The 18,130-nt window shown below is 50.7% G+C and overlaps 1 protein-coding gene across 1 annotated transcript in view; it reads left to right on the forward strand.

The window, feature by feature from the left end:
• The window catches only part of LOC142570459 (uncharacterized), a 37,463-nt gene that overhangs the window by 17,400 nt on the left and 1,933 nt on the right, over positions 1-18,130 (forward strand). Inside the window, exon 5 of the mRNA XM_075678843.1 lies at positions 10,304-10,596. Within this exon, the coding sequence (XP_075534958.1) occupies positions 10,304-10,596 (293 nt within the window). The remainder of the gene's footprint in view (positions 1-10,303; positions 10,597-18,130) is intronic.

The following is an 18,130-nucleotide window of genomic DNA, read 5'->3' on the forward strand; positions in this document are numbered from 1 at the left end:
TTTTCGAAGCGAGATCGGGATGCCTTAGAACACGCACCTATAAACTGATATATAAGAAGGAAGAAGAAGCATGTGCTTGCTGCAGTAAAGCTAGGTCACCCTATAGCTTACTGTCACCTAGCTTACATGCGATGGCGCATGTTTTATTATATATATGCAGAGATTAGTAAGAGGGTATTGGAAAATTGGTGCAAGTAGGGAAACGACAAGATACGGAGACGTACAAAAGCAAAGTTCGCAATAGGGGATCAGAAAATTTGGTTGTGGGAGTTCATAGGGTTTCTTTTTCTTATTCAACCTTTTCTTATTTAACCTAGGTAGGACACTAGGCAGTATAATAGCAATAGCTTGGTGGCGCAACCCACCGCGCTGTTCCAAAGGCGACGCTCATGACATCCGTCCGTCCGTCCGTCCGTCCGTCCGTCCGTCCATTGCGCGCAGGCGTACGTTCTTCTGTCGAGCCTTGTTCACTCACGCAACGCATCCACCAACCTTCACTTCCCCGCGCCCCTCGGGCGCACGAATAAGATGTCTGTGATAAGCAGGGTTCGTCCCTTTATTACTCATAGTAGCAGCTTCCTCCCGCATGGCTGTTTTGCGTGGCACAAATGCATCGTCCGCTGTGAAAAGCAGGAACAGTGCGCAAATGTTTCTGACTTCCAAGGCGTTTATCGTACAGATTCTGTAGCGCAGTGTTGTAATCGCACCGCTGGCGCGAGTTGTTGGGAACTCGGCGCTGACGCCCGTTGTTGCACCTGGGTCGCAAGCCCCAAGGGTAGCGTTGGCCTGGCGGCCTGGGGTACAACTGGAAGCATCCGAAGGTCCCGGCAAAGCATGAGTCGACTGGTAACAACAAAACAACTTGTTTATTCTAACATCGCAAAGAGTTGGTGGTCAGGTTGACCGAAGTAGAGAGACGGGAGTGCACGTTACTCAACAGAAGAAATCGGAGCCTCCCTTTTGCGTCCGGGGGCAGCTGCTTTTATACTCTCTCAGTTGAGGGCAAGAAGGAACCCCTCTATAGACGAGCACGTGACGGTGCCGCTCGGGCACAATGGGATAAGGTGGCGCAGCCGTCGTGCCGGCGCCGTTCGGGCACAATGGGGAGGAGAAGGTGGCTCACACGTCGTGTCGGCGCCTGTCGGGCACAATGGGGAGGAGAAGGTGGCTCACACGTCTTGTCGGCGCCTGTCGGGCACAATGGGGAGGAGAAGGTGGCTCACACGTCGTGTCGGCGCCTGTCAGACCCCTCGCTTCACAGTTGTTGGGAGCTCCTCTTCCCGGCTGCCGCGCTTCGACAAGCGTGGGCACCAATATGCACATACACTCACACACGCACATGAAGACACGTGGCATCGGAACATGCTTGGACGCGCTTGGCGGGGAGGCGTAGCGGCGGCGCCGAACGGGCCAAAATGTCTGCCGCTTTGAACGAAGCCCCGGCGTCCGTTGCATCCGCGCCGGCTAAACCGCGCGTCGTAGGCGAAACGTAACAGACCGCCACGCCGGGGGAAGGAGATCCCGATGGTCAGGGGACTGCATCCGCTGTCCGGAGGGATGTCGCTCGATGATGCTCATAACCGAAGTCGGGCGTCCCTCGACGTTTCTTGAGCGCAGCGCACAGAGAAGGCCTCGTTCTCTCGTTCAGGTTCGCACAGGACACTGCAAAGTGACTTCGGGAGAGTTCACATTTTTGTTCTCGTTCCCGGCAAGCGTTAGAACTACGCTGAAACTCAACCGCTCAGTCAGCAAGCACGGCACAACCCTCACTAAGCCCTGCCAGGCTCTTTCCCCTTTTATACCACTGCCTAGTTCCTTACAGTAGTCTAGCAGCACTCAGAACGCGTCCACAAATTGGAAAATTGCACTAGAAAGCATGTCATCACTTTGAAACACTAAACAAAAGCAATATGTTAAAAATCCTGCCTCAGGAAAAAAAAAAAGTAACAAACAATTTTGAGGCTGATTCCTACGTTAGGGGCTTCGACTTAAGCCATCGGCGTTACCGTTGAGACTCCCCTTTTTGTAACGCACCTCAAAGGAATATTGTTGCAAAGCGAGGCTCCAGCGCAGGAGGCGGCCATTTTTGGGAGAGATGGTCTGCAGCCATTGGAGAGGGCAGTGATCCGTCTCAATGATAAACCTCGAGCCGGCTAGATAGCATGACAATTTCTGAACGGCCCACACGAGACACGCACACTCTTTCTCGGTGGCGCTATACGCCTGCTCACGACTGGTCAGCTTACGACTAGCATACAGGACGGGGTGTTCTACTTCTCCATTTTCCCGTTGGCACAGTACAACGCCCATGCCTCGCTCACTAGCATCGCACTGAACAACGAACCCTTTTGTATAGTCTGGCGATCGTAGCACAGGCTGGATTGTTAGGGCACTCTTTAGGGCGCTAAAAGCTCTTTCCTTTGTCTCGTCCCATACGACTGTTTGGGGCTCTGTTTTTCTTAGAGCATCCGTCAGGGGAGCCGCGATATCAGAGTACCTGGGGATGTACCTCTGATAGTAGCCGGCTACACCTAAGAACGACCGAATATCGGTGTTCGTGCGCGGTTGCGGGAAGTCTCGCACAGCGGCCACCTTTATTTCAGAGGGGCGGCGACGACCCTGACCAATCACGTGACCGAGGTAGACAACCTCGGCCTGTGCTAACTGGCACTTGGGAGCCTTGACTGTCAAGCCCGCTTCGCGCAGGCGGGTTAATACTGCCCGCAAGTGTGCCATATGCTCAGACCAGGATGCGGAGAATATCGCTACGTCGTCTAAATACGGTAAAGCGAATTCTTGCTGTCCCCGCAACACTTTATCCATGAGGCTGGAAAAACAGTATGGCGCGTTCTTCAAACCAAAACTCAACACTTTAGGACGGAATGTTCCCATGGGTGAAATGAACGCCGCATACCTACTAACCTCTTCTGTAAGTGGAACCTGCCAATAATCCCTGACAAGATCTAGGGTGGAAATAAACTGAGCGCTACTAACTTTCTCAAGGCGCTCCTCGATGTTAGGGATCGGATAAATTTGATCCTTAGTGATGTAATTAAGCCTGCGGTAGTCGACGCAAGGACGAGGTTCCTTGCCCGGTACCTCAACTAAAATCAAAGGGGAGGTATAATCACTCTCACCTGCCTCAATAACACCGAGCTGTAGCATTTTCTTTACCTCAGCCTCCATAATATCGTTCTGGCGGGGTGACACCCGATACGCCTTGGATCGTACTGGCAATGGGGAGGTAAGTTCTATATCATGAGTAAGCAGAAGTCCTACCAGGCCTCTCAGAGAACAGACCTTGAAACTCTTGTAAGAGCTGGTGTAGTTCGGTTTTCTGCTCAGGCGACAGCGGTGCTTTACTGATAAGGTCACTAATGACTTGACCGGTGTCTTCCCTGTTCGTCACTGAGCCTAGTCCCGGAAGCTCGACCGGAAGCTCTTCAGGAACGTTTACCATCATGCACACCACTGCTTCCCTTTGTCTATAAGGTTTGAGCAGATTACAGTGGTAAACTTGCTGTGCTTTCCGCTTTCCTGGCAGACTCGCCACGTAGTTAACGTCCGACAGTTTTTGAACAATCCGTGCTGGGCCCTCCCACTGCACGTCTAGTTTGTTGTTTAGCGATGTGCGCAATATCATGACCTCATCGCCCACCTCAAAACGACGGGCCCTGGCGGTCCGATCATAATAAACCTTGGCCCTCTGCTGGGCCTTTGCCATTGCTTCACCTGACAACTCCTGTGCCCTTCTTAAGCGTTCGAGGAGCTTAAGCACGTACTCCACCACGACTGGGTCGTCGCCCCTGCCTTCCCACGATTCTCGAAGCATGCGAAGCGGAGATCGCAGCGAGCGACCGTACACCAGCTCAGCTGGCGAAAACCCCGTAGCCGCATGCGGCGCGGTCCTTAATGCAAACATCACCCCAGGCAGACACAGCTCCCAGTCAGTTTGATGTTCAAAACACAATGCTCTCAACACGCGCTTCATGACGGAGTGGAGCTTCTCAACGGAATTCGACTGTGGGTGGTACACTGAGCTGTGTAACAGCTTTACCCCACACCTTTCGAGAAAAGTTGTCGTCAAAGCGCTAGTAAACACTGTGCCCTGATCTGATTGGATTTCCGCAGGAAAACCAACTCGCGCAAATATGGACAGTAGTGCATTGACTATCTCAACTGAGCTGAGTTCTTTAAGCGGCACTGCTTCAGGGAACTTTGTCGCTGGGCAGATCACAGTCAAAATGTGTCTGTACCCCGTGGCTGTTACCGGCAGAGGTCCCACTGTATCAATAACGAGCCGTCTAAAAGGCTCCGTAATGATAGGTACCAATCTCAACGGCGCCCTCGATTTGTCCCCTGGTTTGCCCACCCGCTGACAGGTGTCACATGTCCTCACGAAATGGTCTGCGTCCCGAAAACACCCTGGCCAATAGTACTCTTGCAAGAGACGGTCCTTAGTTTTCTTAACTCCAAGGTGTCCGGACCACGAACCCCCGTGCGACAAGCGCAACAGATCCTCACGATAGCATTGAGGCACGATCAGCTGATCGAACTCCACTCCTCTGCGGTCTAGATACTTCCGGTACAGGACTCCACCTCTTTCCACAAAGCGAGCATTTTTCTTGGCGATACCTTCCTTGACATTGCAGCGTATGTTTTCTAGGCTGCCATCCTTCTTTTGCTCGGCTATCAAAGCCGACCGGCTGACTTTTAGCAACCTATTAAGTCCGTCTGACGTAGGCGCGATGAGCAAATCTGCAGATAGCTCTTCTAACTTTCCCGCATCGGGAATTTCCTCTCCAGTATCTGGTGCCTTTAACGTTACAGACTCAAGTTTATTCAGTTCGGGCGTGCTCCGAATATCAGCTTGCTGCGCCTCTGACCCTTTCTTATTGTTCGATAACGTCGGCCCCGCAACTACCGCCTTTGCAGCGAGCTCCCGAACCTTCGATCTGGTTAAGGCCTGAACGCTAGCCTCACCAAACAAAAGCCCCTTCTCGCGCAGGAGGAGATCGGACCTGTTCGAAAATAGGTACGGGTACGGGGGGGGCAGCATAGATGACACTGCCGCCTCCGTCTCAAGCGCTCCGAAAGGTCCTTCAATAAGCACTTTTGCTACCGGCAGACACACACTATGAGCTTCCACGGCTTGCTTGATCCATGCGCACTCGCCTGTGAACATATCGGTTTCTACGTAGGAGGGGTGAACTAGATCCATCGTAGCTGCGGAATCGCGAAGCACTCGGCACTCTTTCCCGTTTACGAGGAGGTCTCGCATGTAAGGCTCGAGAAGCTTCATGTTCTCGTCAGTGCTGCATATTGACAAAAACACAACTTTTGGTTTTGTTTCCGGACACTGCGCCGAAAAGTGACCCGGCTTCTGGCACGTATAACAAACGCGCGCTTGCCTCATCTCGAACCGCTTTCGGTCCGGACACTGCGCCGAAAAGTGACCCGGCTTCTGGCACGTGTAACACACGCGCGCTTGCCTCATCTCGAACCGCTTTCTGCGTTCGGCTTCGGCTGCCGCCGTCTCCTTACGTTCTGTCGGACTGCTTTCACTCGCATCCGCACTACGTGTGTTCCCCTTTGCTCTCATGGGTGTGAACTTTGGCCTCTCAAACTTCGAGCCAAATTCACCCTTTTGACCGTCCTTAGCTCCGCGAGCCCGACGCGTCACAAACTCCTCGGCTAGCTCAGCGGCTTTAGCCACCGTACAAACGTCTGGCCTATCCAAGACCCAGTACCGCACGTTCTCAGGTAACCGACTATAAAACTGTTCCAGCCCGAAGCACTGCAGAACTTTATCGTGGTCACCAAACGCTTTCTCTTCTTTGAGCCACTCCTGCATGTTTGACATAAGCCTGTACGCAAACTCTGTGTATGACTCACTTCTGCCTTTCTCATTTTCCCGAAACTTCCGACGGAAAGCCTCCGCTGACAGCCTGTACTTTTTTAGCAGACTCGATTTCACTTTGTCGAAATCCTCTGCCTCCTCTCTATCCAAGCGAGCGACTACGTCGGCCGCCTCGCCGGGTAACAAAGTGAGCAAGCGCTGTGGCCACGTTTCCCGAGAGAACCCCTGCTTCTCGCACGTTCGCTCAAAGTTAACCAGGAACAAACCAATGTCCTCTCCAAGCTTAAACGGCCGCATCAGGTCAGTCATTTTGAACAATACGCGTTCTCCTGCACCGTGTGCCTGACTTCCATTACGAGCGCGTTCGATCTCTATCTCGAGACGCTTCATTTCCCAAGCGTGTTGACGGTCGCGCTCTTGTTGCTCTCGCTCTTTCTGTTCTTTACGTTCACGCTCATCTTTCTCTTTCTGTTCTTTAATTTCGCGCTCCTGTCTTTTTGCCGTCTCCCTCTCCTCAATGGTCTCAAGGCATTCCGACAGCTCGTCATCCTCAGCTTCTAACTCAAGAATTGCCCTTAGCAGTTCTGGTTTTCTGAGTTTGTCCGAGACATCCAGACCCAACTCTCTTGCAAGCTCCAGCAATTTCGGTTTGCGCAACGACTTCAAATCCATGGCTGCTCTGAATGCTGCTTTCTCTACTGCCTATTATTGTCTTGCCGCAAACTAACCCGGCAGCAACGACAACCACAATTACCAGCTCTGTTTCTGACACTAACAAAAGCCTGGCAAAACTCAGAAGAAGAAAGTCCCGCACTCACCAAACCTCGCAGCCAAGAATTCAGCGCAGTCGTTCCGCTGCAGGCAACCAGTCATCACACAGGGCTCGTTGCACTGCTCCCGGATCGTTGTGCTGCTCAGCATACAGTCAACTGCGTATCTTCGCTGCTGGCCTCCGTTGTCGCGATCTCACCGCTGGCAGACAGTTGTTGTAATCGCACCGCTGGCGCGAGTTGTTGGGAACTCGGCGCTGACGCCCGTTGTTGCACCTGGGTCGCAAGCCCCAAGGGTAGCGTTGGCCTGGCGGCCTGGGGTACAACTGGAAGCATCCGAAGGTCCCGGCAAAGCATGAGTCGACTGGTAACAACAAAACAACTTGTTTATTCTAACATCGCAAAGAGTTGGTGGTCAGGTTGACCGAAGTAGAGAGACGGGAGTGCACGTTACTCAACAGAAGAAATCGGAGCCTCCCTTTTGCGTCCGGGGGCAGCTGCTTTTATACTCTCTCAGTTGAGGGCAAGAAGGAACCCCTCTATAGACGAGCACGTGACGGTGCCGCTCGGGCACAATGGGATAAGGTGGCGCAGCCGTCGTGCCGGCGCCGTTCGGGCACAATGGGGAGGAGAAGGTGGCTCACACGTCGTGTCGGCGCCTGTGAGACCCCCTCGCTTCAGTTGTTGGGAGCTCCTCTTCCCGGCGGCCGCGCTTCGACAAGCGTGGGCACCAATATGCACATACACTCACACACGCACATGAAGACACGTGGCATCGGAACATGCTTGGACGCGCTTGGCGGGGAGGCGTAGCGGCGGCGCCGAACGGGCCAAAATGTCTGCCGCTTTGAACGAAGCCCCGGCGTCCGTTGCATCCGCGCCGGCTAAACCGCGCGTCGTAGGCGAAACGTAACAGCAGCGGTTTCAGTCTGTGATTGCACGTTAGCATGAATGCGCCGAAGAGGGCAACGATACTCCCAGATTGTCCCTCGTCCGCGGGGCGGTATATACGTGGTCTACAGCGTTGTATGAGCGCTCGTTTCACACTTTTCACTTCTTCGAGCCCCACTTGGTCACAGCAGCAGCCGGGACAGTACGGTCTAGCTAACACGGCGGCACAAAACGCAAACCCGCACACACGACGCACGTTTACCGCAGTACGAGACCTACGGTGCTGCACACAGATTGAGCATACGCCATCATATAACAAAACTGCCATTGTGCCCCAACAACATCGTCTCTACAGCGAAAAAAATACCACGTGACTCCTTCCACCCTTGGCTACCTAGCGCACGGACTGGGTGAGGACCTCTCCTCAATTTTTAAGCCGAAAGCCTTATGTGCCCCATGAAGCGGAAAATCCGGCGAGCGTCCGGCGTTAACATAGGATGGCAATAAAATCCTCGAAATGAAGTGATGACGTCATGTTCCCGGCGCTGTACCAGCTGCGGCTCGCACTGAAAAGCCACGGTGTCGGACGCACGCCGTGGTCCGCGTCCGAAAAGTTGACTTTGCCCAATTGGAAAATTGAGTTGACCCACGTTCTAAACCGACCTGGCCCACTCTCAAAATTGACCTGGCATACCCGCGAAATTTGGCTGGCACACCCTCAAAATTAACCTTGCACAATTCGAGCACGTGACCAAGTGAAAAGTATCGCGCGGGAGAGTCGTACTGCTTTCGCGATGTGCGTAAGGAGACTTGCCTCTAACTTTTTGTCTTTCCTCTGTGGCGCACCCCTTATCGCGCACCGGAAGCCGCTTTCGGTCGTTAAGTTTACTTGGAGTGCACGCGAGCTCCTTAAGTTAACGCGCCCATTATTGCCTGCATTTACGAGTGGCGCCATGTTCCCCGCATGTCGCCGTTACAGTGTATTAATGTGCCTCGATTCCATGGGGTGAAGCAACGCACCACGCCGAGGATTACGGGTCGAATTTAGCAGTCGACTTTGGATATTTCTGCGGTGCCTTACGAGATGTGCATGGGATTGACTTTAGTATTGTAGCAGTAGTAGTGGCGATGAAATTGGGGATAGATGGTTATTCATGATCGTCAAGTACCGTTGTGCTGTGTATGTCCCCTACAAGTCCATCTCCTGATTTTTACGCGCTGGTATTTGGCGACCGATCACAGTGACAATAGCAACAGGAGTAGGAGTATAGCATCAGTTGCAGATGTAACAGCGACGCTACATTATTTTACAGTGCATTATTTTCGGGATCAGCCCACGAAAATGGTGAAACAAGATACATTCGCGAAAAGTGGCTGAATCACTGAAGAACGGTTCGTATTAAGATTGTGCTAAAACGATGGCAGTCAAGATAATGCAAACAGCATTATTTCGAGGTGAAAGTGAATATGTCAGACGGAGCTCGTCGGTCGACACGCGCTTCGATGTTGTTAAGAACAGCCCGCTGAGGTGCAAGTTTTGCCAGCCAGTTGCGACAGCGGCGTAAACTTTTCCTGGAACGCCATCGCAAACCTCCAACCACGGCGTCACTAAGTCGACTGTGTGTGGAGAACAATACGCGCGCCCTCGACTCTCCGTCGCTGGAGCCAAGATGAGTTCAACGAAGCAGGATTTGTGCCTGAACCCGCCGCCGCCGACCTGGTCTGCTGTGAACAAGGGAGTCCCCGAGGGAACGTAGTTCGAGGCCCCTTCCCACGCGCCATTCAAGACGCAAGACAATGGGCAACCGGCGGCCGCGCTGCGGGGGTCACCTCGGGGAATAAAAGGCGCCTTTCGTGACGTAAGCCCCGAGTTATACGAAGTCCGTCTGACGTCGGTTGAGGATCGTGGACCTGTGCGGAAGTGTGTGTGTGTCCCTCGCGCAGAGAGGCGACTCGTTTACGATGACTGGTCGAACGTTTCCCTCACCTTGGGATCGAGTGAGGACCGAGTGTTTATAAACCGCTGTTGTGCGGCTGCTCAGTGTACTTTCTCTCGCAGTGATGCTAAACTGATGAACTGCAACGTCCTTATGTAAATACTGTAAATAAACCCATATTCCTCGTTCTGGATGAGAAGCAGTCCTTCCCTTCAACGACGTCCTCAGCGTGGATAAGTTGGACGACGGCATGGGCCAGCTACCTTCTAATTCATGCCCGACTCCAATCATGACAACTCGTTACGAACGGTGCGATTGCGCCCCCAGTCCTCACAATGTGCGTCTTTATTCTAAATAAGGGACCCGTTTTATAAATGAATAAACATTTTGCAGGACTGAAAAATGTGAGCGCGTAGTGTTACTGAACGTCGGCGCTTTTGTCAGTTCTGGATGCTTCGTGAAAATGATTAGACGCAAGAAAAAAAAAACAACTGGTCTTACAATGTCAAGAACGCTGCTTGCATTAAAGGTAACGTGCTACAAACAGCCTCCAATGGCTCCTTGGTTAACTCGATTAACTCGGTCAATGAAACGAACGACTGCGTGCTCAGGCGATCTTCCCGTGTCCTATATTCTAGGACCGAGAGGAATTGAACTTCATTTGTAGCAGTATGCTACACATTTGTGTGTATATATTAACGTTCACCTATCAATAAATTCAACTCCTCATAGCGGACTTGCACCGAACTTATTACGGTGATCATTGCTCTTTCCGTGGCACAAGGTCCGCGGCCTCGTGACGAGTCACTGCCGTAGTTCTGGAGCACTTCCGCTCGCGGACGCAGGCGGACGACTTCAAGAGCGACGTCGACGCGCCCTCGTGGGCGCAACTCGGCGACGTCGCGCGCCTTGCGGACGAGCTCAACTGCAGCGCGGAATTTCTGCCCAACGTGCGCGAGATCCTTGCCTTGGGTCTCGCCTGGCACGCGGTGAATGCCTCGGCCGGGCTCTCCAGCCACAACGACCGCCGACGTCGCCGTGCCGCCCTGGTCCCTCCCCTGGCCATCAGGGACGAGCGTGGCGAGGAGCACCTGTACAACGCGGACCAGCTGTTCTTCCTCACGTACTGTCGGACCAGGTGCGCTCGCAGCACGGATAGCCTTAGATTTCGGCGAACAGCCGCTTTCGGTTCGTAGCCTGTGGTCGCAACTACTCACGTTTGCCTTCGTATGGAGTTGCGGCATAGTTTTGAATGTTTCTATACTAGCGACGCCAAGAGAAAAAGACGATGATGACTGTAACCCTTCTACACAAAGAAAAAAAAAGTCATGAGTCATTTTAGCACAGAGGGGAATTCACAACACATGGGAAGCGAGAGGCGAGAAGTTCAATCACTTGCTGTGCTTCGTTGCTCTTAATATGTGTTCTTTCTCGCATTAGCTACTAACTCCTGCCCGTCATCCTTCGTAATAACTGATGTGTCCTGTTCGGACCCTTCGACAATCTCGGAGGCGTTTAATGGCTATTTCAAATCTGTGTTTGGAGATGACAATGGTACCACCCCCGACATTGGTATTATCCAGGAAATGCCTCCGTTTCCAATAATTGAAATGAGCTATACCGGTATTTATAACCTTATCTTGAACACCAACATTACTAAGGGTGCCGGACCGGATGGTATACCAAACATGTTTTTGAAGCGCTATGCAGAATGGAATGCTCATTACCTAACCATAATTTTTTGTAAGTCATTAGAGACATGTACTGTACTGGCCATTTGGAAAATCGCCAACGTAATTCCTGTGTTCAAATCGGGTAATAAGCAACTAATTTCCAACTACAGGCCTATCTCGTTAACAAGCACTTGTTGCAAACTTTTAGAGCACATAATTCACAAACATGTCCTTCAGTATTTAACTACTAATAATATATTGTCACAGAATCAACACGGTTTCCGCTCTGGTTTTTCTACAACTACTCAACTCATTGAATTCACTCATGACATCGCTTCGGCTCTAAATAATCGAGGTCAGGTTGATGCCATATTCATAGATTATAGCAAAGCGTTTGATATGGGGTGCCACAGACAACTTCTTCTTAGGCTCAGTAAAATTATTAGCGATGATAAAATACTTGGCTGGATAGCTGATTGGCTACATTTAAGATCTCAGTATGTTACTGAGACTGCGACTGTTACTGTTACTGAGACGATGACTGCGCGTGTTTTAATCACGCGCAGTCATCGTCGGCCACAGTCACTTCCGGGGTACCACAGGGCTCAGTCCTTGGGCCCCTGCTGTTCATTATTTATATTAATGATGTCACACAGGTCATTAGGGACACACCAATGAAACTGCGATTGTACGCCGACGACTGCGTGCTCTATACCACAGTAACTAACAGACGAGATCAACAGGTTCTCAACAACGTATTTTCGTCCTTTTGTGGTTGGAGCAATGCGTGGCAAATGAGTATTAATTACCAAAAACTGTACAAATGACTTTCACTAATAAAAAGCAGCCGTTCAATTTCAGTTATAGCTGTAATGGGCACTACCTAAATTCTGTGAATACCTTCAAATATCTTGGAGTTACCTTCACTCAAAACTTAAAATGGCATCTTCATATTGTCACAGACAAAGCCACAAAAGACTTCGGTCGACGCTAGAGATCTTTTATATCTATCGCTGTCCTGGCACCTTCGTCGTTCTCTTCTTCTCGGAGCCACCCAACGTGCCTAGTATGTGGCACCGACTTGCACCGAGTGGCTGTCAGCTGTGTCGAGGTCGTGGCATTACCCCCCTCCCTAGAAGCATCGTCTCGATGCGGAACATTGACGCACAGGAGATAGCGACGGTGATACTGTTAAGACAGACGTAGATGGTGAGAGAGGTGCGGAGCTTTGCGTTCAGCGGGAGTGGTATAACTTCAATCTAGAGACGTGAACGACATCGGACAGGCCTGGGCGTCGGGGACGGCGAGTGGTGCCTTCTCCTTCAGGAATCACTTCGTATGTGACGTCGCCGAGTCGTTGAACGATCCTATAAGGTCCAAAGTAGCGGCGCAAAAGTTTCTCCGACCGACCACGCTGGCGGATCGGTGTCCACACCCATACTTTGTCACCGGGTTGATAAGTGACGTCGCGGTGACGAAGAGTGTACCGGTCGGCGTCGTTGTGTTGTTGATGGCGGATACGCATTCGTGCGAGCTGGCGTGCCTCTTCGGCACATCGAGCGAATTCCGCAGCATCAGTGACAACATTAGAACAGTAGGTGGGTAGAAGCATGGCGTCCAACGTTGTAACAGCTTCCCGGCCGTGTACTAAGCGAAAAGGGGTGAAGCCGGTAGTTTCTTGAACGGCAGTATTATATGCAAACGTAACGTATGGGAGAACGTCGTCCCAGTTTTTGTGGTCGACGTCAACATACATGGAAATCATATCAGCGATCGTTTTGTTGAGCCTTTCTGTGAGCCCATTCGTCTGGGGATGGTAAGCAGTGGCTTTGCGGTGAACTGTACCACTGAGAAGCATGATATCTTCTGTGAGCTGCGCTGTAAATGCTGTGCCCCGGTCGGTTATAACCACGGTTGGAGCACCGTGGCGGAGTACGATACCATGTACAAAGAAGGTAGCAATATCATTAGCAGTGCCTCGTGGGAGTGCCCGGGTTTCAATGTAACGTGTAAGGTAGTCTGTGGCAACAGCAATCCAACGGTTACCAGCCCTCGACGTGGGGAATGGCCCAAGCAAATCTATGCCAACCTGCTGAAAAGGGATCCGCGGAGGATCCACGGGATGGAGAAGGCCAGCCGGACGCGCGGGTGGTGTCTTGCGTCTCTGGCAGTCGCGGCAGGTCTTCACGTATTGCTTTACGTCACGGCGAAGGTTAGGCCAGAAGTACTTTTGGCGTATGCGTGAAAACGTCCGTGCGAATCCCAAGTGGCCCGAAGATGGCTCGTCGTGAGTGGCCCGCAGGATATCGTCACGCAATGAAGACGGCACTACAAGAAGGCAGGCGGTTGCAGTCGAGGGAAAACCCAGTTTGTAGAGAACGCCATCTCGGAGAAAAAACGAGGATAATTTGCGGATGAACATACGAGGCGGCTCTGGTAGACGGTTCTCAAGGTAGTCGATGAGAGGCCGGAGTTCTGAATCATCGCGCTGTTGCTTGCTGATGTCTGATACTGTGATAATGGACAGAAATGCGTCCTCTTCATCAAAGTCGTATGGCGACGGTTGAAGTGGAGCACGTGACAGGCAGTCGGCGTCGGTGTGTTTACGCCCGGACTTGAACGCTATCGTCATATCGTATTCTTGCAAGCGAAGACTCCAGCGTGCAAGACGGCCGGATGGATCCTTGAGATTGGCGAGCCAGCACAATGAATGGTGATCTGTCACAACTCGAAATGATCGGCCGTACAAATATGGTCGGAACTTAGAAATTGCCCACACAACGGCCAAGCATTCCTTCTCCGTAGTGGAATAGTTCCTTTCAGCTGGAGACAAAGTGCGGCTTGCGTACGCAATGACGCGCTCGGCTCCATCTTGCCACTGTACGAGGACGGCACCAAGGCCAACGTTGCTGGCATCCGTGTGCAACTCGGTGTCACTGTCTTCGTCAAAGTGTCCTAGAACAGGAGGTGTGTGCAGACGTTTCTGGAGTTCACAGAAGGCCTCTTGTTGGTCCTGCTCCCAGACAAACGGAACATTATCCTTAGTCAACCGTTGCAACGGTTCGGCTATTCGTGAAAAGTTGGCCACGAAGCGTCGATAATATGCGCAAAGCCCTAGAAAACGGCGGAGTTCGGGTTTGTTCGAAGGTGTTGGAAACGAAGCAACAGCAATGGTTTTGTCGGGATCTGGTCGAATGCCCTCGTAGCTGACGACATGGCCTAAAAATTTGAGTTCGTCATACCCAAAATGGCATTTTTCAGGCTTTAAAGACAGGCCAGCAGTACGAATTGCGTCTAGAACTGCGTGTAAGCGCTGGAGGTGCTGCTCAAATGTTTCTGAAAAGACAACGATATCATCTAAATAGACAAGGCATGACTGCCACTTGAGACCTGATAGAACCGTGTCCATCATGCGCTGAAAAGTAGCAGGCGCAGAGCACAATCCGAAAGGAAGGACCTTGAATTCGTAAAGTCCGTCAGGCGTAATAAATGCGGTTTTCTCACGGTCACGCTCATCAACCTCTATTTGCCAGTAGCCGCTGCGAAGGTCCATCGATGAGAAGTATCGAGCATTTCGAAGGCGGTCCAAAGAGTCGTCGATGCGGGGAAGGGGATAAACGTCCTTCTTCGTAACGTTGAAATTCTTGCCAGGTGGTGATGGATGGCTCGTGGTTAGCGAACCATGTTCGGGCAGAGTCCTCTAGGGCGAAGTACACGTTCCTTAACTTTTTCTGCTCGTCCCAATAATTGACGTCAGCCACACGATCGAAGTCGTCGAGCCAGTCTTCCACGTCCTCAAAAGGCTCACCATGGAACGGCCGCGGCCAGCGTGGGGTGTGGAGAACCAGCGACGCAGGAGGCTGTCCCGTACCGTACGTCTCCTGTGTCTGGCTTGCGGTTGTGGTGGACATCCTCGGCAGATCTTGCAGGCCGTATTCCGGAGGCAGTCTTTGAAGCCGTCGGCTTTTGCGTAGGTTGTCCGCTCCCTGTTCCTGGGGGTCAGAGTACATAGACGCGTACCCCGCACCTCCATCAGTTTGTCACAGACAAAGCCACAAAAGACTTCGGTCGACGCTAGAGATCTTTTATATCTATCGCTGTCCTGGCACCTTCGTCGTTCTCTTCTTCTCGGAGCCACCCAACGTGCCTAGTATGTGGCACCGACTTGCACCGAGTGGCTGTCAGCTGTGTCGAGGTCGTGGCAATATTGAAACAATTTGCGCTAGGGCACTTAGGAAACTGGGATATTTAAAGCGAACCCTCAAATGCTCAACTAAGGACTGCAAATTAACAGCTTATAAATGCCTCGTCAGACCATTACTAGAGTACGCCTCAGTGGTTTGGGCACCATACACTGCACTTGACATTAGTAAGCTTGAAGCTGTACAAAAGAACGCAATATGGTTCATTTTTAGCCGATATGACCGCAACTTTTCTCCCTCATCTCACGCATGCGCATTATCAATAGAACCCTTGGCTCATCGACGCACACTTGAACGTATCACTTTGCTACACAAGATTGTACACAGCCAAAGTTGCATTGATGCCCCGATTTCCTTCAGTCATCCCACTGGGCGTACCACGCGCCGTTCACACCCACTTAATATTGTTCCTTTCCAGTCTTTTGTAAATTGTTTTAAGTATTCGTTTTTTCCAAGCACTGTTGAAATTTGGAACAACCTAGCTGGTTCCTTGCGGGAAAAACCTAATGAAGAGTTTTTGAAAGAATTGTCTAACCACATTTTGTAATTACGTTTCAAATTCATTGTATGTTGTTTTGATCTAATCTCTGGTGTATCCACTCCTGCTATGTCTGATGTATTGAGACAGCAGTATCTGTAAATAAATAAATAAATAAATAAATAAATAAATAAATAAATAAATAAATTAGAAAGCACTTAGCGAAATAATAACTGGCGTATGTACTTCTAACTTATATTTCAGTTATCTTAATGGTATAATTATTTTAATGGTATATCGCATGACCTGTCGATGGTAAATAACTGTAACCTGTCAAAGTTTCTAATAAAACTGGCCTGAAGCAACGCTGCTACGGTACCTTGATGTCTTCCTCGGCTGCTGTTCCGTACAGAGTGGACACAACCGCGGCGTCTACTGCAGCATTGGCCACGCGAATCGCGGTCGCCGTAGCAGACGCCTATGGAGGGCGCCGTATAGGGACGCGTTGCCGGCGCTCGTGTGTCTTGAAAGTGGTCTGCGACGTGGCTAAAGTGCGCGCCCGCGCGGGCCTCATCTTCAAAGCGATCTGCGATGTTTGCAGAGTGCGCGTATAGTGCCGGTAGCTTCGTATACGCTGTGCTTTCGACGTTTCGTAAGCGTTGAAGGGACACATGCACGGAGGTCAATTGGCTCGAGGCTGCTGCCGCGATTCCTAACTCCAGCGTTTTCACAGACAGTTTCCGTTGTCATCGAGCGACGTGTGTTCATGCTTACCTGCGCGCGCATGACACCGTGCTGGTTATAATGAAGTTAAAACACGTTGACGGGCTAGTTGCTTTGAATCCATGATAGAATGTGTAAGCGCGACTGAACGAGGACGTAGAAAGAAGCACGCACATAAAGACAGCGCTGTCTCCCTGTGTCTGCTTCTTTCTACGTCCTCGTTAAGTCACGCTTACATATTGTATCATTGTTAATTAAGTTAGTAAGCGAATGTTTACAAGTTAACACGGCCGATAAAACAACTATCTTTACTTCGTACTGCTATCTACTAACTTGCTATTACAATTGGTGCTTCGCCTTTCGGGCGGAACTGCGATTTTTTTAGTAGATTGTTGCTATGGGGGGGGGGGGGGGTGCGCCTGGCGCGCCATATGCGTCTCAAGCACCAGCTTGCACGAGTTTATTACACGTTTTCAGGCATGCATCTGTGGTCTAAGATGTATGACATTCATGCTCGCTATTCTTTTTCTTCGACAAGAAGTGTCAAGATTTCGTTTTCTTTGAGGGCAGAGAAATGACTTTCTCAGTACTGTCATTCAGATTACGTTAGAAAATTATCTTCGTAATTTTGTTCCTTTATCGACTGGTGGCATCTCTGTACGTGAAGTTGTTAGTGCATATTACGTGCACGATATGTTTCTCTCTAGATTTTTTTTCACTGCTTTGGCGCGGAAAAAGATGTATAGCGATTTGATAGATGTGTGCTTTCCAGCCCCGCTATACAGAACACAATGTATACTGGCCTTCCTGGACACGACGTCTTTAAGAGAGTTAAGAGAACGTCTGTTAGACTACGTATCAAATCTTTCTCTTACAAGCTTTATAACGATGCACTGCCAGTAAAGCCATGGTTACACGACAGAGGCATATCTCTTCTGTGGATAACCAACTGTTAATTACGTAAAAATAAAAAGAAAACGTAGAACATGCGTTCATTGGTCGCTGGGATGCCGATTTCCGCTTGGACATTTTCCACCTCCTCGTGGAACATATCGACGGCGTCCCTTACGTATAGACCTTAATTTTAGTCAATTTCAGTCCCTGGAATACTAGAATGGCTGTGCGACACGCAGAAATTGGGGCAAAGTGAAGGGACAGTTTATTAAAAGCGTCGCGTACATGGGAGTTTCATAGGGTACAAGAAGAGCCACCTAAGTGGATGTCTTGCCTGGACAATCTTGTCAATTTGAAACACTTTTAAAGCGTGATCCACCGTGCTTGTTCTGATGTTTTTTATTGTTGGTTATGGCTGAATAGGCAGTAAAGAAGAAAAAGGTCCTACGTCTAATGGTTAGAACATCGAGCTCTTGTGCTGGGGAGCCAGGTTTCGAAGCCGAACGTGGAACATTTTAGTGCGCTAGATTTCTTGGAGTACTTCACGCACTTTCTGGGGACAAATTATCTGTGTATTTTTGTATCTAAGCGTTTTTTTCGGCTATACGTGTGATTCACTGGGTATAGTTCGTGGTCGGATGGATATAGCGTAGCGGGCTGCTGTGCTGAGGGAACAGGATTCGAAACAAACCGTGAGAACAA

Source organism: Dermacentor variabilis, chromosome 2 (assembly GCF_050947875.1).
Source record: "Dermacentor variabilis isolate Ectoservices chromosome 2, ASM5094787v1, whole genome shotgun sequence".
Lineage (NCBI taxonomy): Eukaryota > Metazoa > Arthropoda > Arachnida > Ixodida > Ixodidae > Dermacentor > Dermacentor variabilis.